The sequence below is a fragment of the Eumetopias jubatus genome, unplaced genomic scaffold (assembly GCF_037043125.1).
Source record: "Eumetopias jubatus isolate StellerSeaLion01/CBP00866 unplaced genomic scaffold, mEumJub1_p1.0 scaffold_11, whole genome shotgun sequence".
NCBI classification, from domain to species: Eukaryota; Metazoa; Chordata; class Mammalia; order Carnivora; family Otariidae; genus Eumetopias; species Eumetopias jubatus.
The window spans coordinates 16,378,166-16,403,389 of record NW_028274817.1 but is presented as its reverse complement, the minus strand read 5'-3'; the positions used below and the strand labels follow the sequence as shown (position 1 = coordinate 16,403,389).

The 25,224-nt window shown below is 46.8% G+C and overlaps 1 protein-coding gene and 1 pseudogene across 4 annotated transcripts in view; both read right to left on the bottom strand.

Annotated features, from left to right (window-relative positions):
- Positions 1-1,854: 1,854 nt before the first annotated feature.
- GPC3 (glypican 3) overlaps positions 1,855-25,224 on the bottom strand; it is a 402,420-nt gene continuing 379,050 nt past the window's right edge. For all 4 annotated transcript variants that reach the window (XM_088028917.1, XM_088028918.1, XM_088028919.1 and 1 more), the window contains one exon: positions 1,855-2,024. In XM_088028917.1, the coding sequence (XP_087885043.1) occupies positions 1,855-2,024 (170 nt within the window). The remainder of the gene's footprint in view (positions 2,025-25,224) is intronic.
- LOC148162976 (small ribosomal subunit protein uS14 pseudogene) lies at positions 6,179-6,412 on the bottom strand (annotated as a pseudogene).

The window sequence follows — 25,224 nt, the reverse complement described above, 5'->3', positions numbered from 1 at the left end:
TCCTGAATCCAAGAACAAAGATTTGTACAAATCCCATTCAAAGACAGAAATAATGATGGTTTGAAAAACAAAGATAATTCCCTTTCCAGTCTTACCAACTGCTACAAATCACTGAAATCATATTAATAAATACAACTGATTATAGTCTTCAACAAAAGCAACGGAAGGAAACACTAAACCAAGCATTTCCAGTTTGTGTTTGTGAGAATTTCTGCAGAGGACGAAAATAAATATTGGAGCCCTGTGGTCCACAGGAGACCCTGCCAGAAGTGTGCTGGTGACAGCAGGAGGGGGGACAATAAGTTGTGAGTAATGGCACCTCCCGCATCTCGCATGGTGACCTCTGGCCATCAGACAGAAATTGGAGATCCTGGCTGGGACCACCTTCTAGAATCAAAGGGGACTCTCTGGTCCCTTCCTTGACCTTTTTCACGCTCCTTCATGGTGGCTCACCCTCTCTTTCTCATACTCATTCAGCTTCTCCTGTCCTTGTCCTTGGGTGGGAGTTGACTTCCTGCTCATTGGAAAGAACCAATAACGTTTCTGTTGAAAAAAACCAAATGTTTCTGTTGACCTCACCTGGCAAATGAGCCACATGCTAGGCATTGTGACAGTGACAAGTTGGCTATTCCTGAGGTTCTTTGGCAGCAGCATGTCCAGATATCCGCATCGGCGCCATGATGGTTTGTGATGTTGCACACGTAAGACCCAGATTTCAGTGGGAACACCGGCCTACAATTGGCAAAGAGCTGGTAAGGTGTGTTGGTGCCAGACCGTCTGCTCCAGGAGAACAGGGACCAAATATTTGTTTTCGCCTGCCTCCAGCGTCTGGTACAGTACCTGATACGCAACAGGTACACAAAACCTCGCTGTCGAGGATACAAGTGTCAAAGAAACCCACCTGTAGCCAAGAGTGGACGCGGTCACTTGCTGTAAATCAAGGCTTTCCCGATGCCCATCTTTGCAGCCTGACCCAGGGTGACTGTTGGCCCCGCCATGGCCCTGTCCCTGGAGAAGGGTGACAGACGACAAGCCCGAGACAGTAGCAGAGAAGCTTGGGGAGTTAGTTCTTCGCACAGTTACTCTTTCTTGGGCCTACGTCTCTCGGGTTGGGGGAAGGAAGGATGGTAATCACGTAATTGAACGTGATCCAAATGGAGGGTTTCTCTTTGGGCGAAGCGCTTTCAGCAAAGGGAAATTTGTAAAGAGAGACAGGGGAACTTTTTGAGATACCTTTTGTTCACTGGCAAGAACACTCTAACTCAAGACTTCCACGTGGAGATCAGGCATTGAGAATGTGTTGGGAGGGAGGCTTTGACCGGGGCTTGGGGCCAGGATTGATCCGCCAACAACAGGCAGGCAGGGAGGTAGGGTTGAATGACCTCGTTGACACCCGATGGGATTTTTCCCGTACTGAACAGAAAGCTAGGTGAGGGGTAGGAAAAGCACCGCGTGGTCACCATGTATGAGGGCTTACAAGAAAAGACCCAGTGCACTTTTATTTGAACATTTATTTATTTTTTTCCAAAGAAATCCATGCAAAGGGAAAGAGAAATAGAGAGAGAAAGGGAGACATGGTAACCATGTTCTAGCAACCAAACATAGGAAAATAATTTGGCACAACTTGAGTTTTTTTCCTTGCAAAAAGACGACCTACACTACCACTAAAATTTACCTTCCTCAAAGACACCATTGATTTTCGAAAACACAACACATGGTTGGTCTTCTACTTAATGGCTGGAGGAGGTATACAAGATAAAAAAAAAATAGAAAAAAAAAATAAGAAGGTGGCTCCCTTTACAGAGGAAGGCCACGGGGTGCCGCTGGGCAGCATGGGTGCCGAGCACTGGGAAGTCAGTGCACCAGCAGGAAGAAGCCCACCACGTAGATGGCCAAGCTGGTGAGAACCTTCAGCGGGGAACAGCTGTTCCCCAGGTTGTGAGAGGCTGCTATCTCGTTGTCCTTCTGGTTCACGTGCTGCTTGCTTCCAGGCGCGTCATCCACGTCCAGATCGTAAGCCAGTTCTGCCAAAAGAAAAGAAGCATTTGAAATTCGGGATCCCCGACAGCATCAGGTGTCTGCTAGCCATGGCTCAAGCGTTGGTCTGGACCGCCGGGGTGCCCCAGCTTTCGTGGAAAGGAAGGTGGCCGGCTGAGAAGGAGCCAGGGCTGTGTGCGTGGTGGGGGGGGGGGTCCTCCCAAGGAAGGAGGTGGCCAGAGAGGCTCCTTCCCGAGGTCACACCAAGGGCGAGAGGCTGGCTGTTCCCCTCTGCCCTTTGGCTCCACCCACCCACACCCCAGGGTGCAGGTCGGGAGCTGCACATCATCTCCTCCCTAGGCAGGGCTGTGCCTGAAGGTCTCTTTCACCAGATCTCACTGGTATTGCAATGTAAGGTGCTAGGTGGGTGACTCTGTGTGTGCCTTTGCGTATGTATGTGTCAACAGGGCGGGGATGTGCCTCTCCTGGGCCCTGCGCCCCCCAGATTTTCTCCTGGAAGCCTCGCTTGAATGAGAGTCGAGGATAGGGTAGTTTGCCATTGAAAGTTGTTTTATTTTTCCCAAATATTTCTTCTTTGATTTATGTTGTCTTTTCATTTACCCCCAACTTAAACACACAACCCCCCCCCCAAACACGCAGACACACAGAGCATAATTGATCTAATGCATAGGATTTAAACTGATACCGAGCAAAGACCAAGGAGAGGCCGATGGGTAAGGGCTTTCCTTCTTTGACCACCTACCATTTATGGTATACGTTCATCATTCTGAAAAGAAATTGGGGTGTTGGCACTGGCCCAGTGCGAACGCCTCTCAGAAGGCACATCTGAGTAGATGGTGGTTTGTCAGGAAATTCAAGATGGCCAGCCCTGGCCCAGAGGTCAGCTTCCTTCCGCTTTGTTTTTCCAGATTTAGAACTCGGATCGACTCCCTTGGCTTTTCTAGACTCAGTTGCCAGTGTTTCTATTTCAATAGCTTGGGAAGGTGGGGTGATGTGAGTGCCCTCACCAGCCAACTGGCCTGTGGCCCCGGAGCCGGAAGGATCCCTCGGGGACACTGAGATACAGAGCAACAGGCACGGAGGAATGACTGGGATTCTACAGAGGGAAGGAAGGAAGGAGAAGGAAGGGCTCCTCTTACAAGGGATGAAACACTCAGTAAGTCACAGGAAGAAAGTGTGAGGACGCAGCTGGCCCAGGATGCACGCAGAGCAGGGCCCGGGACCAGGGCTGCTCAGAGGCTGGCAACGGTTAGAGCAGGCAGCAAGGGCAAGGTGATCAAAGCCAGGGGGATCACACAGATTGCAATGCTCCTTTCCCAAAAGGGCTAAGGTAGTTTCTACTGCCCTCAGCAATGACGAGGGAACCAAATTTACGGGGCCTCAACTGGAAAAAGATATTGCAGTCAGCATAAGATAATATATCAAGGTTTCTTTAATTGCACGTATTTGATTACTACACAGATCAACTTCTTCCTCCGCCTTCGTTTACTAATTACATTTCTTAATGCATGACAGTTCATATCCTTTGCCTTTGTATCTGATGGGTATTAAGGTTTTTCCTCTTAATTTGAACATATGTTTTATTGACTCCTCTGTCATATTAAATACAAATAATGTTTCTCTTTTGTGGTTAAGTATAATTAGTTTTCATTGCCGTACTAAGAAATCGTGTCCTACCTTTTAACAGATACGACTTTTTTACCTCTCTAAAGCTGAGAAAGTTGTTCTCCTGGAGTGCCGAGAAGAATTCAAATCAAATTTTCCAGAGAACCCTCTTACCCAGGGAAAAGCGACTCGGCTGACTCTAATCGGGATTCCCTCTCCCCATAAAATAAATACACACAAAGAAAAGAAAAAGAAGAGGAGAACAAAGAGCCGCGCTCTATTTGGAAGTCAGACCTCTTTCTCGGAAAGGTGAACTATGCGCAGCGCACAAGCAAAGGCCGAGGTCAGCACAAGCTCAGGTCACGATCGGATTTCACCAAAGTTGAGAACACATATGGCTCTAGCTGTTGAAAGCCCAGCCTTGAGTCGCAGGGCAACTTCTCAACTTAAATGCAGAGGAGTATTTTTAGGGTTGACCTGAATGAGCGAACTCTTAGCGTTGCTTTCGGATTCCTTTTCTGGATATTCCCCTTGCCCAACGTCAAGATGAAACAACATCTATTCATGTTACCACTCAGCCCCTGTGTTATTTATCTTGCTCTTCAAATAATCCGCGAACACTGGACAGTTTCACGTCCTAGAGCAGTTATGGTAAACCTAGCAGATGCTAAGCCCAGGAGTTTCGAATCTTCTTTGCCACCAAAGACCTCATTTGTTATTTCTATCTCCTGGACCCTATGTTTTGGAATTATAAAAATGACGACCAGTTACAGAGTCCTCGTTGTGGGCCAGGCACTGTGCTAAGCTATTTATATACATGATCTCATTTAACTTAACCTTCTCAGCAATGTTGCGAGGTAGGCATCGTAATTCCCATTTTACTGACGAGGAAGCTCCAACTCAGGTTCCTTTTTTGGCCCATATTTACCCAGCTGGTAAGTGACAGAGGGGCTGTTTAAATGCAGGTCCAACTCTGAACGTCATATGAAGCTATACCGTCTCTTGAACAATTTTGTATATCAAATCAACTGCAGTGATTAAGTAGTAATGGATTTTTTTCTTGAAAAAAAAATGCCGCCTTGATTAGTAAAATATATATTGCCAAAGAGAACTCAAGAGCATGAGAAAAGTCAGTGTTTCCACATGAAAGTGATCACATACTTGACTGAGTAGCCTTATTAAGCTTTGTGAAATCCTGAAAAGAGCTCTGGGCTTGGGGACTGAGAATGAAAATTATGTCCCTTCCATTGCCCTGAAGAAATCAGCAATGGGCCACCATCATGGAGATTCGAGACGATGGGGACAGCTTAGCATGACATTGAAGCATTATGGGAGACAGAGGAAATAGGGTTTTGGTCAAAGATAAATGTGGATATATTCCTGGACAGGGGAAATATAACCCAGTTTAATTCAACAAACTTAAGGGTAGCCTACACTGTCCCAAGCGTTGAGCTAGAAGGCTGGAGAGAGACTTAGTGCCTGCCTTCAGGAATCCCACACCCTGACAAGGAAAACAGACCAAGAGACAAACCAACTAGATACTTGGCAGAAGGTAGTAAGGGCTCAGATAAAGGCACAAGCAAAACACCATGGGGAGAGAAAAATTCCAAACAGAAGGATCTGGGAAGACTTTTAGAACAAGTGGGATATAACCGATACCACCAAGGATGGGTGGGACCATGGCAGAGCAGAATGAGATGGCTGTTCATTTCAGGCAGAGGGTTCAGCTTGAGCAAAATCATCAATATCAGAGAGTGGAGGCAGGGCATGCTCAGTAAGAGCAAGTAGCCTCTATGATGGGAGGGAACATAGGGTGTACACTGCTGGGGTGTGTGTGTGTTGCATGGTGGGTGATAAGAGGCAAGGCAGGAAGGACAAGTGAGGGCCAAATCACGGTGGATTGGGAATGCTAAAACTTTACTCTGTGGGCAATAGGGAGCCATTGAAGGTTTTTAAGTAAGAAACTCACACAATCTGATTGGTGTTTTTTTAAAAAGATCATTGTTAACAGTTTGGAGGACAGCCTTAAGTGGGAGAGACTTGTCAGACATCTTGTCTTAGAAAAAAACAAGAAGCCTGTGGGAACAGTATCTGGGGATCAGCCAGTAGCAAATATACATTTTTTAAAAAAACCGACAAAGAAGCTAAATCTACACCAAATCAAAACTTTCTCATTTTGCTACAAACCAGATCTATTACGGGAATCATCTTAAACCATTCCCTTCTAAGTCATTCATATTTTTTTGTTTATCAGTGATTTTCCAGAGCATATCTATGCTGTATTAGGTACATACTGTAAAAAGCACATAAATTGTTTCTACCTTACAGTTGACTGTCAGTGAGAACCAGCAAGGAGATTTTCACACAAAACCCCCAAATCGGTTTCTATTTGTAATCAGTTTGCCTACACCCAGAGGGTAGACCCAACAATCCATACTAATTAAACGCTCAGCCCGGACTCTCATTGTGCCTTCCTTAGTGCCGCACATTAGATACTCTCTTTATATTTATTTATTTATTCACATTGGAACACTCATCATTGACGTACTTTTATCTTATGTACAATGAGTTGGCATTAAAGTAGGTATCTTGGAAGGATATCAAGGAAGTTCACATAATCCAACTTAATGAAGCCCATTTCCTTTGCGTACCGACAGACACACTGACAGACACACTGACGGACACATTGGCAGCACACTTCAAGGCCGTATTTCTGGATCAGATGGTGCCAGTTCAAGCAGACATGGCAAGAACAAGAACCCTGGCCGAATTTCCCCAGGGGGCTCCAGCAGAGCTGCTGGTGACCCATCTTGCTCTCTCGGATGAGCAGAGGCAAAAAAGGCTATTTAAAAAAAAAACAAAAAACTTTTAAGTAAACTCTACACCCGATGTGGGGCTCAAACTCACAGCCCAGAGATCAAGAGTTGCATGCTCCACGGACTGAGCTCGCCAGCCACTCCTAGATAATCCCTTTAAAATAATCATCAGTCATCAAGGTCTATACTTTGTGTTGAAAAGTTTTTCTGAGGGGCGCCTGGGTGGCTCAGCAGGTTAAACTTCTGCCTTCGGCTCAGGTCATGATCCCAGGGTCCTGAGATCGTGCCCCATGTCGGGCTCCCTGCTCAGTGGGGAGTCTGCTTCTCCCTCTGCTTCTCCTTCTGTGTGTGCTCTCTCTCTCTCTCTCTAGCTCTCACTCTCTCTCAAATAAGTAAATACAATCTTTGAAAAAAATTTTAAAAAAGAGAAGTTTTTCTGAGTTGGGCAAAGCACTCTGTGGGGAACGCTCCAGCCTTAGTGGAGTTCCCAGGGAAGGCTGTCCCATCCTGATAGTCTGGGGCCCTGGGCTCCAGGCCCGGCTCAGCCACTGTCTGACTCTTTCACCTTGGGCAAGTCATTTCCCTCTACTCTGGACTTTGGTGGCTCCATCTGCCCAAATCAAGACGTTGGACTAGATGAACTCTACGTGTCCTTCTAATTTGAGTTCTCTCAGATTCCCAGGCTCTCGGGGCCCAGGGAGGGACAGAGTCTGCTGGGGGCTGCAATCTTCCCTCCACTCGCAGTAGCCCAGGGTCTGTCCCCAGCAGAACCTCCAGAAGCAAGTAGGGGGCAATCAGCTGCTTCTCTTGGACTGTTCATCAGCTATCGAATTCTGAATCCTCTTTCTTCTTGAGCTGATCTAGTCTCGGATAAGAGACGCTGGCAATAAATAAATCTGCGTTGCACTGTTTGGCTTTTCTTGAAATCTTGGTGGAATAACCTGCGAGGCCCGTGCACGCAGAGCTCTGGGGGAGAAGTTACCAGACCCGGGGCGCATCAAGCTGGCAGGCACAGAGAGCCAGGGAGGATCTGCCAGCCAGCGAGACGAGCCTGAGGGCCCTTCCAAAGCCGCTGGGGTCTTGGGCGCATGATAGGATGCACATGCTTGCCCTCCGATGGCGGGGGCATCAAGGGGAGCCGTGCCTGGCCATGGGGGCCTCGCCCACACCAGCAGGCAGACCTCGTGGGCCAGCCTGAAAGGAGAGCTGGTATCGAAATCCCAGGGGAGAGAATGCTGCTGTTGAGCCAAGCATGGGGGTTTCTTCCTTGCTAAGCCTGCGCCGGCAGATGGCTTCAATCCGGCCCTAATATAGCAACAGAGCAATACTGCTGGCCCTGGGTTTCGCATTTGCTGGGTACAGTTGGCTCCCAAGACGCGAATATGTGAAACCTTCAGTGCATTGCTTGGCAGACCCCAGAGGCTGAAAGCGGGGAAGTCTCTGGAGGAATCGTGTGCCTTGTGCCGCTGCTCACTCTGCGGCCCGCTCCCACAGACACCCTCGGGCGCTGCCATTCACTTCAGAGTCCCAAACAGATCTCGGCTCCCGTGCCCGCCCCGTCCACACCACCCTCCGCCTGCCCCATCAGCCCCTACTCCTTTGTGAACTTTCAGGTGTGAAATGACTCCTTGGACTTGAAAGCAGAAGAAAGTGACTTTGCTAATGACCCTGGGGTCTCTGGGAGTCTAGATTTTCTTCTTCATAGATCAGATGAGAGGAAGCCGGCACCCTCGGGGCCTCTGGGTTTTAATAGGTCTAGTGGGGGACTCCTTTCGGAACGGGACCATTTCACAACATGTCTTCTTGACAAACAAGGGAGCTGCCGATTTTGCAGACTGTAAATTCTGGGAAGAACTTGCTGGCCTCTCCCGGAAGAGGGCTGGGCAATGAGATGCCCACTTCATTTCCTACAGCCAGTTCCAGGCTGCAAACATCCTCTGGGTTGTTGAACAACCACGGTGGATTTCCCCAGTAGTGTAGGCATGGCCTCCCCTCTTAGAGGCCTCTGTTGTTGAGGCCGGGCTATGTGCCTCTTCAGGGTACACTGCAGTGGGCTGTGGGTGCATAAAGCCATGGCATGCTTTTCCCTAGACATACAGGGGGGAGAGCACACCATTTTATACTAAAACATGCAAGGCTGTGTGATGGAGGAGAAATGCCCTCTTTGCAAACTCATTTAAGACTTCATCCAATACCTCATGTTTACGAGGACATTCGGGTTCTGTCCCAGATCCTCAGGAGCAGGTGCTCACTCTCACTCCTCATTGATGTACGGAGTCCTTAGGTAGGAAGGTCTTAAAAGCACTGGTAGGATACTAGGGTCATCTGGGCTTTGTACGCTACTCAACGCTGGACACACTGACTCACATGTTCCTCATTAATGACTTCCGGTAGGCTTTTCTATGACAACAGCCTTATCGAGAGAACACCACAATAACTGCCCTTACCTGGGGCTCCGACCGCTTAGTTTATTAATACAAAATGGTGGGGCGCCTGGGTGGCTCAGTTGGTTAAACATCTGACTTCAGCTCTAGTTGTGATCCCAGAGTCCTGGGATCGAGCCCCACGTTGGGCTCCCTGCTCAGCGGGGAGTCTGTTTCTCCTTCTGCCTCTGCCCCATCCCCCTCCCCTGCTTGTGCTCTCTCTCTCTCTCTCTCTGAAATAAATAAACCTTTAAAAAAAAAAAAGAAAAGACAACTAATACAAAATGGTTTCCAGGGGATCGGACTACGACTAATGCTTCACTATTGCATTTAGCCATTAAGAAAGGAACAAACAAAAATATCACTTAATCACTTTGGAAATTAAATTATTTTACTATAGAATCTTATTATAACATGGGCCACTACTATACTTATTTAGGTATATCATGAGTCAAGTCATATTCCCAGAAACAGAACAACTGTGTCCTAGAAACCCTGACAGCATGAGCGGGTGGTGTGGGTGCCGGCCCTCCTCCACCAGCCCCAGAATTATCACCACCTTCCGCAGGAGTGTCCCGACTCCTCCGCTCATGTCTACAGATCCTTATCACCCAGGGCTGCCTGACGGCTCCACGGGAATCACGCTTCATCACAGCCTTCACTTCCCACAGGAGAAATCACCTCACCCTGTGGGACAGAGACACTGTGCTGCAACGCCAGCGGAGAAGACTCAGATGAGAACAGGCTTGGAGAAGGCGAGGGAAGGGGACATTGTAGAGAGGTGAGGACTAGCATGGTCCAATGTTTATGGGGAGGTCCGGCAACGTAAAGAACCGAGAAGCAGCTATTGAAAGTGTCAACTAGATGGTTACGGGAGACTCTTGAGAGAAGTTCAGTGGGGCGGTGGCGAAAAAACAAACCATATTGAGTTGAGGAGACAACAGGAGCTGATATGGGTTTACAGAGTCCTGATCGGCCTTTGGAGAAGCTTGAGAGTGAGTGAAACGAAGCGCTGTCACCCTGTGCCCCAGAGGCTGTGTCACAATACGTCATTAGTCTGTACAACCACGCCTCGTTAGAAGGTGCCTCCAGAGTGCTGACTCAAGACAGCCTTTGGAAGCGCTGTATTCTTGTCATCCTTGATACACGGACAACCTCAGCTAGACACTCAGAAGAGACTTGCGTGCCAATGTTGATAGCCGATTACTCACAACGGCCAAAGGGTGGAAGCAACCCAAGTGTTCATCGATGGATGAATGGATAAATACAATGTGGTACATTTATACAATGGAATATTATTTGGCCACAGAAAGGAACACAGGACTGATACATGCCACAACATGGATAAAAGTTGAAAACATGAAGCTCAGGGGCACCTGGGCGACTCAGTCAGTTAAGCACCTGCCTTCAGCTCAGGTCATGATCCCAAGGTCCTGGGATTGAGTCCCGCGTCGGGCTCCCTACTTAGTGGGGAGTCTGCTTCTCCCTCTACCCTTCCGCCCTGCTTGTGATCTCTCTCTCTAATAAATAAATAAGATCTTAAAAACAAACAAACAAACACGATGCTCAGTGAAAGAAGCCAGTCACAAAATACCACATAATATACAACTCCATTATATGAAATGGGCAGAGCAGGCAAATTTTGGAAATAGTGGTAATGGTTGCATCACATTTTGAATGTAATTGATGTCACTGAATTGTATACTTAATGGTTTAAATGGCAGGTTTTATGTTGTATATATTTCACCGCGATTGAAAAAAAAAAAAAAAACCTATAGAAACCAAACAATAATGGCATCTGGGGCAAATCCCAGTTCCTAAAGGGAGTGCACTGCTACTCCAGTATTTCACTTTGCAGAGGGGTGTGTGAACGTACCCCATACCAAAGCATCCACCCCCACATGGCACTCCCTCGGCGTTTTGAAAGTCAAGTTGTCCAAAAGAATTAAAATGAATGGATATTTAGACACTAGCCTAGAATTGCAGATGTGACTCCGCAATTGGGAATGGCGGAAGAGGGCAGTTTATGTCAAGGATTTTAATCAGAGGCTAACTATTTTAAGAGAAATTTTTATAGAAGCTCTGGAAACTCACATTTATTTTGTGGCTCACACAGATGATGCTAAGCTGAAACCATATTTAAAAGACATCAGTGAACGGATACACTCTGTCTTCATTTCTTTAACAAAAACGTAATGGTTTAGATTCGCAGAGCTCTGTTTATAATATGAATTTCAGGCATGATGCCGCTACAGAGGTATGCACCTCTGGGCTTTGAGGATATAGAAGGAAAACACAAAATGTCACTTATTGTGGCCAAATCCAATTGCTGGTGAGGTGTCAGGAGAGTGAGGGAGGGGCCTTATGGTCCCTCGGAGACCAGGCTCCAAGATCCTCAGTGAAAAGCACCATGATGGCATTTGGAGCAAGGCTTTAGGTACACTTGGATGGGAAAACCCAAAGTGTGGTAATCTTCCATTTTTAATAAGCCATGGTGGATCTTACAAAAAACATACCCAAGAACTAAAATGTTTGCAATGTCCTGGCAATGCCCAACAGCGGAGAAAATTATTAGCACAACAGTCAATGGGTCCAAATGGCTCGAGTCCCTGAAAACCCTCAGCCCGGCTGTGAGAACACTGCAGGCCAGAGATCAACAGCCGGCAGGTGTCCTTATAAATGAAAGATGAAAAAAAGCCTCCTTAAGTTGTTCCATCTGATTTTCTTCCTTCAAAACTCTCCAACTGTGAAATGCCTCCATCATCATCAGTGGGATTTGGGGAATCGCGATTACTTTCCCCTCAATTTACTTGGAAGAACACATTATCATACTGGCTCCATCTTCCCACCTTCCCATCTTCAGATCTGGATCGTCAGTGAGTCCCCCTTCTCACATTCACCCGGGCGCTCCCGACCATTTCTTGCTTTCCTTCAGCCCCTCTCACCTCCCAAAGCCCCTGTAGTCCTCAGGGTCCCAAATGAATAAGATACCCACTCCTCTCCAATGGCCCAGCACTGTCCAGGAAGCAGGACTGTTCTAGTCAGTGACAGCGGGAACAAGACAACTCTCTCTTCCTAAATCACAAGTTGAATCACATCTGTCTCTTCCTCAAAGTCCTTTGATGGCTCCTTACTGGATGTGGGATCTGGTCTTATTTCCTTAGCATGGCATTCATGAGCTGCTCCTCATCCTGTTTTCTAGCTTCCACTGCCCATATACTTCTCCAAGTACCGTATGCTGGACTCATACCATCACATTCATCATTTGCTGGAAAAAGCAAGTTCTTGGAAGTTCCCATGCCTTTCCCCATGCTGTTCCCTCAGCTTGGGATGGTCTTACAGGATACCTCTTCCAGGAAGTCTTCCCATCTTGCCCCAGCCAAAATTAATCCTTCCCCTATCTGGCTCTTAGTTGGATTGTACTTCTAGTATAGCATTCATCTCAGTCTGTCTCATAGGAGACTTAGTATTTCTATGTTCCTGTCCTCAGCTAGACTACGAGCCCCATCAAGGTAAGAAATGAGTCTTATTCGTCCCTGTGGCTGCCGCACAGAACCTGGCTAGCACGGACACTTACAGACATGCTTGTTGACTGACTGACTGCACGAACACATTATCCTCAGTCTCCTGAGAATATCTGCAGGTGCAGGGCCACTCCCTTAGCAGACACCCTTCCCAAAGAGTCTCTTCTCATGACCTGATGATTTCCTTAGGGGAAAGAGTCCCGCGGAGCTATGATGAAGACAAGACAAAGGCAGGGCCTGTGGTGGGGCGGCCCAGACAGCAAATGGCAGGACTCCGACCCTGACTTCTAGATTCCGAAGCCGTGCTGACAACAGCCAGTTCTTGATACCCCCCAGCATCAGTTCCCTGCACTCGGGGTGCATGGGATCTACAAAGATTATTTTCTCATTCCCTTTTGCTGCCTGGAACCTGATGCCTTGCTATGTAAGCAGCTGACACAAGCCGGCATTCCGCGGGCCATGCTGGGCAGGAAACAGGTTTTCTGGTGAGCAGGTTCCATTTATTTCTTACTTGGAAACTTCGCGATCAGGTTCCCATGCCTTTGACCCCTGCCGCTGCCCCGCCATCTACCCACCTCTGGACCACACACCCTGCCCTTCACCTCACCACCGATTCTTAAGCCTGGGGGCTGCTGGTGATTGGGATTTCAGCACCTGGCTGTGTGACATGAAAATAGAGCTTCGTTCGTGAAGTCCCTTGCTTGGCTGTGACAAGACAAAGCAATGAGCCTTGCGTCCCCCGCACTGACGCAGGCCGGCACCCTCTCCCCTCCCAGGGCTCTGCGGGATGGCTGCCAGGAAAATACAGTTACGTGCTGGCCCGGGTAATAGATTGACTGCCCTAACCTAAAAGTTCCGTGCTTTTATTTCCCCCCTTTTCCACTTCTCTATTCACTCCTTTTTCTCTTCCCATTGCTCGTTCAACTTGTTTCCTGTGTCCGATTATTATTCTCTCCTCTTGTATCTAGTCCGTGCTCTACTAAGCCTTCTCTCTGGTCTCCACTATGATGTTTTCCATATCCTCGGGCAAGGGGCAAGGGGCAAGGCTGGAATCCTCTGGTGGATTTTAAATATTAAAGATGCTTTTCTGTTCCTTCCCACTTTGAATGGAAACCTCTCACCAGGGTTCTATTTGTTTTAGAAGTGGTTCTAGTATCTCCTTCCTTATTCTTGGACTGTTTACCACTCTGCACCATTTCCCTGGTCCTGCCTGATACCTGCCCCCCAACCCCTGCACCTGCCCATGCCCCCTCTGCAATTTCTCTCCTCTCTCTATCTCAGATTTGTCTCACTCCATAGCCATGCCATTTTATTTTTATTTTATTTTAAGTCATCTTGACACCCATTGTGGGGCTCGAACTCACTGTGCAACTCTTGATCTTGGGGCCGAGAGTTGCACGCTCCACCCACTGAGCCAGCTGGGTACCTGCCATGCCTGTGTAGTCACTATTTCATGGCCTTGTTTTTCTCTTAAGGGGAAAATGACTTGGACTTAAATAAAGAACATTCTAATAATTAGTGCAATCTGAAAATTGCATAGGCCTCCCCTAAACAGTGAGCTCCATCTCTGGAGGTGGTCCCGGAGAGTGTGGGCAGCCATTTGGTGGAGATATCAGTAAGGGGGTTCAAACACAGAATGAGGGGGAAGGTAAGTAGCATCTGATGACCCTTCCAACCCTGAGATTCTAGGATTCCATTCTGGTCTTTAGGGGTCTCTTGGCAGGGATAAAGGGTGAAGGGAGCGGGTTCAAGTGACCTTTGCATTCCTCCCTTTGACACAGATACTGTGTGCAGAGGAATCTAAAGAGACTGCTTTGGAGCCTCTCTCAAAGAAAGGGATGGTGTCTTTTGGAGACCACGACTGGCTTAGAGAGAAGGGCTCTAAGTTTGCCAAGGAGTTATCAACCAAGACATCATTTTAAGGGAGTAACTCTCGGCCTGCCTAAAATGGGGAGAGAGAACCACATAGTCCGTCCAGCTTAAGAAGGTAGGGGCTAAGTCTCAGAAATAATGTGAATATTTATCAGGCAATATGGAATGTACAGATATGGTATGAGATGGTCAGTAGAGGACACTGCCTATACAGAAGATGGAGCAATGAACTCAGCAACTGTTTACACTGAATCTTCTCCCTACCAATATTAAACAATTAGCAGTAATTCGCAGGTGGTAGACATCTTGCTCAACGCAGCCACATGATGGTATCACTCAGGATCCACAGGAAGAAAAGAAGAGGCATCAGATGGAGGAAAATCACTTTGGGAACATGATGAGGACATAAGTTGGAAGGACCCAAGGGGAAGGCAACTGAGGAGAAAAAGCTGGATGATCCTCATACAAATAGCTCTGTGCGCCTTAGAACAAAGTAGGCAAGTCCAGAGGGAGGCCAGGAAAGGTAAAAAGACGCCAAGTGGCCCAAACCCACAGCTATAAAGATGTAAGAAGGAAAAGGGAAAATCCTACTACCAAGGGTGGCAGCTAGTTCACTAAGCAGGAGGAGAGAAAGCAGCAGGAAGGTATCAAACCAAAATAAAAAGAAGATGCACCTAGCAAGAAATGAGTACTTTAATGAGGTAGAGCCAAGGGCGGCCCCAGTTCCTTATAATTAAGAAGGGGGCAGGAATTTGGGGTATTGTCTTTGCCTATCTACGGGATACATCAAATGTGCCCGTCAACCAAGACGAATGCATCTGTTTATTGGCCAAGTGAAATGAAGAAGGAAAAGCATCTGAGAAGAGCAAGGTGTCACGCTATGAGCATAATAGAGGCATTGGAAGGCGAACAATGGGTGAAACAGGGGATGGGGATTGAGGAGGGTGCTTGTCATGACGAGCACGGTGAGTGTGGAAGTGTTGAATCGCTCTATTGTACACCCAAAGCTCACATTACCCTGGATGTTAACTATACTGGAAGTAAAATCAAGACTTAAAAAAAAAAGCAAAAGAAAATGAACGACGGCATGTCAGAGTGAACAGGCCTTGCATGGCCAGTAAAGAAGCCATGTTTAAACAATCAAAATGCAATCAACAACAACAACAACAAAAGAGGGAAACTGGGGCCTTAGAGCCTGGCACCCTAAACTTCTTCTGGAAACATATGCTAAAAAAAATAATGGAAGTAAACACAGCAGCTCCTCTGCAATGATCCAAAAGGAAAACAGGGAATAAGGTGGTAATATTCATTGCTTGGTGAAAAGCAAATCAAATGCAAAGTAGTTTCTGATACTGCAAGAGGATGGGAGAGAATCAGGATGTGGCATCAGTAGCTTCCTGTGATTCCTGTCATTTTATCTCATGGGGGCTTTCCCAGCCAGTTAGGAAGAAGAGATTAGACTGGAAAGCTCCCCCTGGAGTCACAGCCTGCCCCAAACTAAATCCTGATGCACTGTTTTTTTTGCTTGTTTGTTTGTTTGTTTGCTTTTTACATTTTTACCTTTTCAACAACTTTATTGAGGTATGATTTAAATACCATACCATTCACGCATTTCAAGTACATTTCCAGGGTACAAGTCAATGATTTTCAGTGATTTCGGCGAGGTGTGCAACCAGCATCATAATTCAATTTCTGAGCATTTTCATCCACCCAATATCCAGTAAGATCCCTCATGCCAGTTTACAGTTGAACCTTCAGTGGGGTCTTTTTCCTTTTTCCTTTGAGCTCTCTTGCAGCATCCAATACTGCTGGCCACTCTCCGTTTTGAAGCTTGGCCTCCCCTTAGTTTCGGACATCACTCCCTGCAGGTGCTCTCCTCTACCTCTCCGGACCATCCTCAGATTCCTCTGAGAATCCCTCAAGCTGTATTTCTTAAAGATGGGTGTTCTCTCATCTCTTCCTTGGCCCTCCACTCTTCCCGCTTTATGAGTCTTCCTGAATGTTCTCTTCAGTGCCCCTGGTTTTAGCTATCACTGAGGAGGATTCCCAAATCTCTCTTTCTCAGACATCTCAGACATCTCTCTGAAGATCTAAATGCTCCCTGGCCATTTCTACCTGGACGGTTCTCCGGCAACAGTCACAAACAATGTCACAACAAGTCACAAACAATGCGGCCTTTCTAGTCCCTTAAGTGGCCCCTCTCCTGTCCCCCCCCCCCCACCCTCACCCCCTTCCCAGCCTGGTTTGGTGATTGCCTCTTACTGGCCATCCACTTGTCCAAGCCCTAAACTTGCAGGACTCCCTAATTCCTCTTCCTTTTTCACCCTCTGGGTCTAATTAATGCTCACATCCGGTAAGTTCTGTGTCCCTTACTATTTTGTGAATTCCTCTCCTTTCCATTGCCACTGGGACTGCTTAGATTATGCTCTCATTATCTCTCACCTGGACTAGCAGCCTCCCTGTTTTGTCCTCATGCAAACTATCCTCCGGCACAGTTGGTAGGGTCCTTTTATTTTGTTAATTTTTAAACTACTCAACACATGAATGCATTCTTGAAGCTAAAGGTTCAAACAACACCTGAGTATATAGAGCAACAAAGAAAGCCCCCTCTTTTCCACTCCCCCCCCACAACTCCCCGGGGGTAATGACTGGTAAATAAAGAAACACTGGTACTTTCTATGCACATGCATATGATACAATCTCTCTGAAATCTTTGTATATTAATACACATAGAATTTAATCACGGCAAGAAATTCCATAGTGCGAAAATCACCATTAGCCGTTTCCCCACTGAGAGGCATTCCGTTTGCGCATCACTCCTTCCTCGCCCAAACAATGCTGCAGTGAACATCCTCCGACACACACTTCTGGATACATGGTGTATTTCTAGAAGGTCTATTCCTAGGATAAAGCTGGCATGTAGGAACGGAGGCTGCATGGGAGCTAGCTTGCAGGGCAGTAGGACAGAAGGTGAGAAAGACTGGTTGGAAAAGATTTGAGAGAAAGGAGATTAATTGTATTTTTTCTTGAAAAGATGATGTAGAGGCTATCAAGACATAGGATGGTATTAGGAAATCTTTGGGGAAAAGTCATCTTAAAATGTTATCACCCAAATGCAACAGCTATTAAAAAACCCCGATTCATTTAAAACAAACTGTGCCTTTCCAAGCTATGACAAATCTAGCTCGGCACGAGGGCCATAAAGACAAGCTGGAAGTCCAGGGAGCCAGCAGTGAATGTGAGCTGGCAACAGAGTGTGTTCATCACGAAAGCCAGTATTACGCTAAACTAGATTGCGGAGCACATCCTTGTACATGAACTTCCCTATGGTCCTTGGTTGTACCCATCTTACTGTTGTTTTTCATTTTTATTTTCCTGATTTTAGGTGGATGTTGAGAAAACTTCCCAGAGGAGGGAATCCTAAGCATTAAGGGGTGGAAACTAGGTCCTTTGATGAAGTGCTAAAGGAAAGGCAATTGTTTGGCGACATGTGATTCACTTCCAAAAGCGGTGACATTTCTGACCCGATATCCAGTTGGTCGAGAATTTTTAAGGCCGGTAATAAGTTCATTGCTCAGCCGGCAAGCCCACAACTACATAAGCAGCAAAGCGACAACGTAGGGGGAAAAATCAAAATGAGCAAACTGTAATTAGGTATGCAGTGTCGTCAGAGAAAGCAATTTGCTAAAGGGATCAGCACGATTAAAGATTCATCATTCTCCTTAAACAGATTGTTTTCCTCAATTGATTTGTCCCAGTCAGGTCTCCCTGCATCCTGCAGAAATTCTGTTGTCTGTTTCATTTCTCTGCTGAGAGATTAGAGGAAGTAAATCGAGCTTCTCCAGTCACTATGACTTCCTCCCAAATGGAAGAAGTATTAACCGAGGGCTGTAGAGGCAGATTACAGTTTAGGTCACCCCGGGGAGAAATCCAAAGCCCCTTTCAACTAACAACAAGGTAAGTTAATCCTCAAATCGTTCTCCTTTGCATTAAGCCTAAGACCAAGTTTAGGAGGCCTCCTTTTCAACTTGATTTTTGTTGGTTTCACCTTTCTCATGCCCCAGCGGCCGGGCAGGCAGGCGGGCGGGCGGGCGGGCAGACAGACAGGTGGGCAGACAGGCGGACAGGCAGCACTCGGAGGGTGCGGGGCCTGGACCACAGAATCCAGCAGCATTCCTCACTGGCCAGTCTCCCTCTGCCTCCCCCCTTCACCTCATTTTGTTCTCTTTCCTGCATAGCTTCCTTCCCTGAGGCCTCTCTGAACCCTTGCCATTTCCAGGTTAGCTGGGGGGGGGGGGGCGGGTCTGGGTTGAGTCTGATGGGGCCAATGTCATGAATTAATGAAACACTCGGCGAGCGCTAGGAACATTTATTGATGTCCTGGGCACCGGGCAGGCCAGGGGAGACAGGAGAAGACACCGGGCCTGCCCTTGAGGAGCCCTCTCTGCAGTCGGGAGGATGAGATGGTTGTACCCCCCCCAAAAAAACAAAAACAAAAACTCGTATCCAGGTTGGAATGAGAGAAGCGAGGAGCACCCCAAGAGAGGCACGAACCAAGAGTGGGGGCAACTCTGAGCAGGGGGGGGGGCTGTTGAGGGTTGTGAGAAGGGGAATCCGAGGGAGGCAGATCCACAGCCCTTTATTGCTGGGCCCGTAAGCAGAGAACACGGTTATCACTCCCAGAGTCCTACTACTTCTCAAGCGCGTTAAGAGGTATACTGTGATTTCTAAACCTTCACGTGCTCCACAAGCATGGTATTGTTTGTCGTTTGAGAAAACTCTATTAGACCTTTCTCAGAGAAACACGTTACTGGGGAACCCAAGTCAACCTCTTGTGCCTTTACATGCCCCCCAAGCCCCCTATTTATGTCCACCCTCCCGCACTCCATCTGTCTGTCTGCCTCTCATTTTTATTGTCTGGTGACCCGAGGTGTTCAGGGAAGGATCCTTTGCTTCGGTCCCAGTCAGCGACTGACAGGAGATCCAAGTCAGTCACCGGGGGCCTGCCGTGCAGAAGGTGTGGGTCGCCGGCCATGCCCCCTTACCTGCGGGTTCGGGTTCACAGCACAGCGCTGGGGTGACTGCCACCGCCCGCCTGGCTGGCGTTCGGTGTATCGGAGCCCGGGTTTGGTGGGGATGCTCTTCAAATGAAACCCTAAACCCTTTCAAACACTCGGCGATCTTTCCACTTTCTCAGCTTGAGAGGCTCTGAAGATGTCCCTCTGTACATTTTTCCAGCACGACGTGAGGTGCCGGTTAGTCAGAGCGATTTAGGAGAATGTCTTTTAAATGTAGACTCCTTTAAAAGGGAGTTCCTTTTCCCCTGGGGTTTTTGCCATTAACTATCGGTCAGGTTATATGCACATTTCATGAACTGCAGAGTGAACGTATTCCCACTTGAAAACAGACAAACAAACTTGGGAGGGGTTACTTGGCCAGTCCCAGTAATTGAAACGATCACAATTAAAAGCCAGACAGAGATAGTCAAAGAGGGCAGATGCCACACGATAAGAAAAGTGACAAATCCTGGGTCTCATATCCTCATTCCCGCTTAAAGAAAGACACGAGATTGACTTATGTGAGAGAATTGACTTTGACAATGCCGGACAGGTCTGACTGAGGAAGTAAAGACATACACTACTTTTCAAAGAGTTTTTGACTGAGAGGCACTATTGTGCTAGCCATGATCGCCCTTCACCTTTCCCCCCAGCCCCCATCGCCTATTCTAAAAGACCCACTCACCTTGGGTGAGAAGCATGTCCAGTCCCGGTACTGTAGTTATGGGAAGGTTTCATCTGGTAGCTCGGTAAACAGAGGCAATCAGCTTGAATTACTGAAATTAGCAAGGCTAATGCCATGTCACTATTCAAAACTCTGCCAATTTGGAATTTCTTAATGGCCTCAGGAGAGGGAGTCTTTCTACATCCTACAATCTCTCTCCATTCTTACCTAAATTCCTTCTCATAGATGTTATGAATGGCCTGTTTTGTAGCCAACACAAACTTTGTCCAGTAAAATAATGTAAGGAACTCAGAATGAAAAGAGATTAGCTGTTCCTGGCTCCTGTGATTTTAAAGCAGAAATAACTTTGGCTTCTACTGATTCATAGACAAAGCTTGAAATGCAAAGCATGCTCAACTCTAGATTCAGCATGAAAAGGACCTTAAAATATGCCCAAGTGCAAGTAATGGACTTATTAAAGGGAAGAAAAGAGCTACTTTCACACACTCCCAAGCTCTTTAGTTCTGTCATATCAGTAATCTTGCTTAAGAATTTCATTCTATTTACATTTCTTCTCCCTTGAAATATCCTCAGGACTCATATGGCATCAAATATGGAAGCTTGTAAGACATTAATTTCTTTATGTTAATTAAGGGGAAGGCATGTAAAGTGGACGAGGGCTAGAACTCGGAGCCCTTGCAACGATTTCAATAGGAATTAAAAATCAGTTCTGTGGTTTTAATTGAACACCTGATCATCTGTCATCACAGATATTTGGGGAAGCCAAGTTTAAGTGTCTTCTTTGGACTATTTTTGGCAGCGTTCCAGAACAAGTGCATTTCCCATTAGGGAATTCAGTTTGTATTTGATGACAGGACTCATATGGCATCAAATATTGAAGCTTGTAAGACCTTAGCCTGGGAGGTTTTCAAGCCACAGTACATAAAGCACAGAGCTCAAAAATATACACATGCACCCACACAGAGGCTTTCTGTTTCAACTTTAAGAGAACTCAGAAAGAATGAAAATCGTGCCTGAAAAACTTTGGGGCATCTTGGGATATTTGTGGGAAATCTAACAGGCCCAGGAGTCACGAGAACCTTTCCAAGCAGCATTCAAGTGAGGAGAGAGCGTCGTTCAGGTCCCCGTAGAGATAGTAAGTCCCGGTCTTGATTTTCCCAAGATCAAGAATAAACTCACTCATGTCTGTGCCTCAGTCTCTACCTGCGATGTAGTTAATGTAGTAAAGTAGGACTTAGATGGAATTTGCATGGGCACGTCCATTTTGATTAGACGCCAGTCTGTTTCCACAGGATTAGTTGGAACCCCAGAACCACCATGCGAATGTTAGGATCCCGAAAAGGCAGCGTGAGCGACTAAGAGTCCCAGGTTCCTAACCCTCTTTCTCCCACCTCCCTTGGACCTGCTGGCTATGTGGCCACAGTCCTTTAAATCTGAGCTCTCGTTTTGCTAATCTACAAAATGGACACAAGACCACGGCCTTCAGGACTGTAGAGGGAATTGAGAGATACTGCACGTGTCCCAGTTTGGGGACCAAAGAGAGGGAACCGGTCGGGAACAGGGAGAAAGAAAAAGGATAATGAAATCTGTCTCTGTCTCTGAAGAGGAGTAGGGGAGAATTATGCAAGGCTGAGTTTGGGCGTATTTACCCTTTGTCCATGAACCAATAAATGAAGCTCGGCTACAAGATTCCAAAACCCTTTGGGGGGAGAAAGAAAAGGCAAGCTGGCAATCTAATGCTACGGACCCAAGACACAAGACGCAAGAGCTGTTTCGTTGAATTCAACTTACTTTTTTAGACAGTCAGTCCGACTGACTTGTGCCGAGATAGCCTGAGTTTGAATATGCACAGTTACTTGTACTTAGCATGGAAAACGTTAAAAACATTCTTGCAGGGGCCACCTGGGTGGCGCAGTCGGTTGAACATCCGACTCTTGGTTTTGGCTCAGGTTGTGATCTGGGGGTTGTGAGATGGAGCCTTGTGTTGGGCTCCACGCTCAGTGTGGAGTCTGCTTGAGTTTCTCCCTCTCCCTCTGCTCCTCCCCCTCCCCCCCCCCGATGTTTGCTCTCTCTCTTTCTCTGGAATAAATACATCTTTTAAAAAAACATTCTTGCAAATTCTGCTCGAATGAGAAAATAAAGAGCCAGTTACAGGTCATAGTTAAAACTAAAGATATGAAATGGTTTTCTTCTTATGTTTATTTAAGTCATCTCCACACCCCATGTGGGGCTCAAACTCACGACCCTGAGATCAAGAGTCACACGCTCTACTGACTGGGCCAGCCAGGCGCCCCAGAAAGAAATGTTTTCTTATATAAAGTTCCAGGAAGTATTTTAAAATGCCAGATCCTAGATTTTCAGATATAAATCAAGTTGTCACTCCTTATAGCTTCATTACTGATAAAAAAATGACAACTAGACCATCAGGCATATTTGAAATAACAAAGTTCAAATACTTGCATTTTTCTTTTTGAGGCAGTTCAGTCTCCTTGGCTTTTCATTCTCTGACAAAGTTTCCCTAAATTTGATTCCTCCATAGCCAGGACCCCAGGTCCAGGCATCAGGGAGTATTTTATTCAGCCACACTCAACCCAACTTCCTATTTCCCCTGTGCATACCCAGACCATTTCTACAGATGAGGTGTTTCTCTGCCCTGGCCCTCTGTCGAGGGAGGGGTAGGGCTCTGGCCAACCATTTCCCACTCCCAGGCTGCTTCTAGAAGTACTTTGGAGAAGAGTGTGCTGGAGAGATTAGGCCAACTCCAAATTATAGATTCATAACCTAGTAGAGCAATTAAGGAGATGAGAGGGATGGTAGGATCAAGACCAGTTTTGGGCCTACCCTCCAGTGACCTGCCACTGTTAGTTTGGTTTGGGTCCATTTATCAACCTTGAACTCTGCTTTCAGCCCATCAACTTCTTAGGAGAGATAGGTCCCCAGAAGTGACTGGGATCTGTATGCACTGAGAAATTCAATGGCCACATTGTTGTTAATGCTTCTATCTGGGGCAAAATTGAGAAGACAAGTGTATCTTTGCTCCCGTCTTCATCTGACTTGCCCTGTAGCTCTTCCTCATCCTCTGAAGAGACTGGGTGACTTCATGCTCTCTCATAGCCAATCGGGGCCACCTTCCCGGGCTGGCACTGCCTGATCAGTACCCACTTCTCTCAACATGGCCCTCCCAGTCATCAAAGCCCTGGATTTTGTTTAAGTGGCAACAGACAGTCATGGGCAAATCAGAGAATCTCATCCCTTTTCAGGGCTTCACATCATACCGTGCACACTCTAGGAGTACAAGATAGACCTGAGAGGGAAGTGGTGTGTTTGGTGATAAAGGTCCTGGACCGGGAGCCAGGAGACATAGCTGCCAATACTGGTTCTACCACGTCTCAACTCTGATTTTGGACAAGTTATGTAACTTCTCTGAGCCCTAGTTATAAAACAGGGTTGCTGTGAGGAGAGGCAAAAGCATTTAGCATGGTGCCTGGCATACGGTAGGTGCCTAATAAATGTAAGCTTTCCATGAAAAGGTGGACAGGGATGGAAGATTCCCAAGCTCCCTAGGCTCTCAAGGTGTAAAAGGCCTTTCAAAATCATATGTACTTACTTGTGCATGTCCGTGGGCTCAAGATACAGGGACCTTTAATTCTGCTATCGATTTTCATCTTTCCAAAGTAACAATTTACAAACTCTTTTTCCTCTCAGGGCTTTGTTTGGCAGATCCAATACAAACATGCTAGTAACACAAACCACAAGAAGAATGGAAGATGAACAATCAATAGAACCACTATGAAAATATCAGGCAGATGCTCTTCTTTTGACTGGTTCAAAGTTGCTAAGTCTTCATGCTGATGTCTCCTTTTTAAACAAATATGTTGCTGCAGATGGTTTATATCCTTTCCATTAAACTGTGGGATTTCACATGTATGGGAGGTGCTAGGCAAAGATGCAGAAACTGTCCCATCTTTAACACCCTGGTATAGTATAGTCAGGCTTTCCAACGCCCAGTGCCCCACGTTCTTCCCAGCTAGACCCCATGTTCCACTCCTGACCCCCACAGCAGCCTTGTAGGGACAAGTAAAAGCATACCTTGGGAGTTGTCAGATCTCGGCTCTGAAGTCCCTAGTACCTCACCACTGTTCATAGGATTAAATCCAAACTCTATGATTCTTTTGTATCTTCCTTCCCCATAAAGAGCAGGTGCTGTCTTACTTAGCCTCTTTATCTTCACTGCGCTAGGCGTGAAGGAGGTGCTCAGTACAAATCTGTGAGTTGAGCTGAAATGCCTGGCTGAACTGAATTCCCTCTCTCTGGGCACCTTCTCTTCATGCCTTGTGCCTTCCCAAGTTAGCGGAGATGAGGAAAGCTTCTGCGCCATCAGTAAGGCCTTGCCACTCATGCTCTCTGCATGCGGTGAACCAGGGAGGAACTTGGGAAACTTGGAAGGTCACCACTAACGTTGGTTAAATGGCCCATCCCCAAGGGACCTGTAACTCTGGAGCCCTTAACAGATTTATGCTTTTTGGTCGAGCTGAGCCATGAAATGATTTCAAGTAAGAAGGAGAAAGAATTCCTGAGAACTTAAGGAAGACAGTGACCTGAATGCAAATCCAAGCTTTACCCCTTGATGACAGTAAGACGTTGGGAAAGTCACTTTCCTTGTTAGCCCTGGTTTCGTCATCTCTCAAGTGAGCACCATGACCTGCCTCCCAAGGCTGCTGAAGGCATTAAATGACAGCGATGCAAAGTCCCTCACAGAAGACCTGCTATCAGTGGCATCTCATAAATACTTGTTGATCAAAATCGGGAGAGTCACTGTTTAATTGTTCCAAACAAAGCAGCCCCAGAACTGGACCAGCCATAGAGCTTCCTTTTTAAACATGATAGAGCTTGCCAGACTCCATCTTAACACCCCCAATGGGCACTGCTGGCCTAGTGGATTCTTCTGAAGGCTGCCAACTTTTTGGATGACATTGTGTCTTCTAGTAAGATGGATGGGCCATTTGTCTGGAGTGCAGATGCCGGGAGAGGGAGTGATGGATTCAGGTGTATAGCTCAGGAACCGTCCCCTACTCCCAGACCCCAGCAGAGTGGCCCTCCTACGGAGAGGACACGTGAGGCCTGACCTATACGCAGGCACTTCTGTACACAGCACGTGGCCCCTGGGGCTTGTTTGGACTTTTCAATTTTTAATGATAATAATAATAATAATTAATAATAATAATACTCCCAACATGGTGGTGA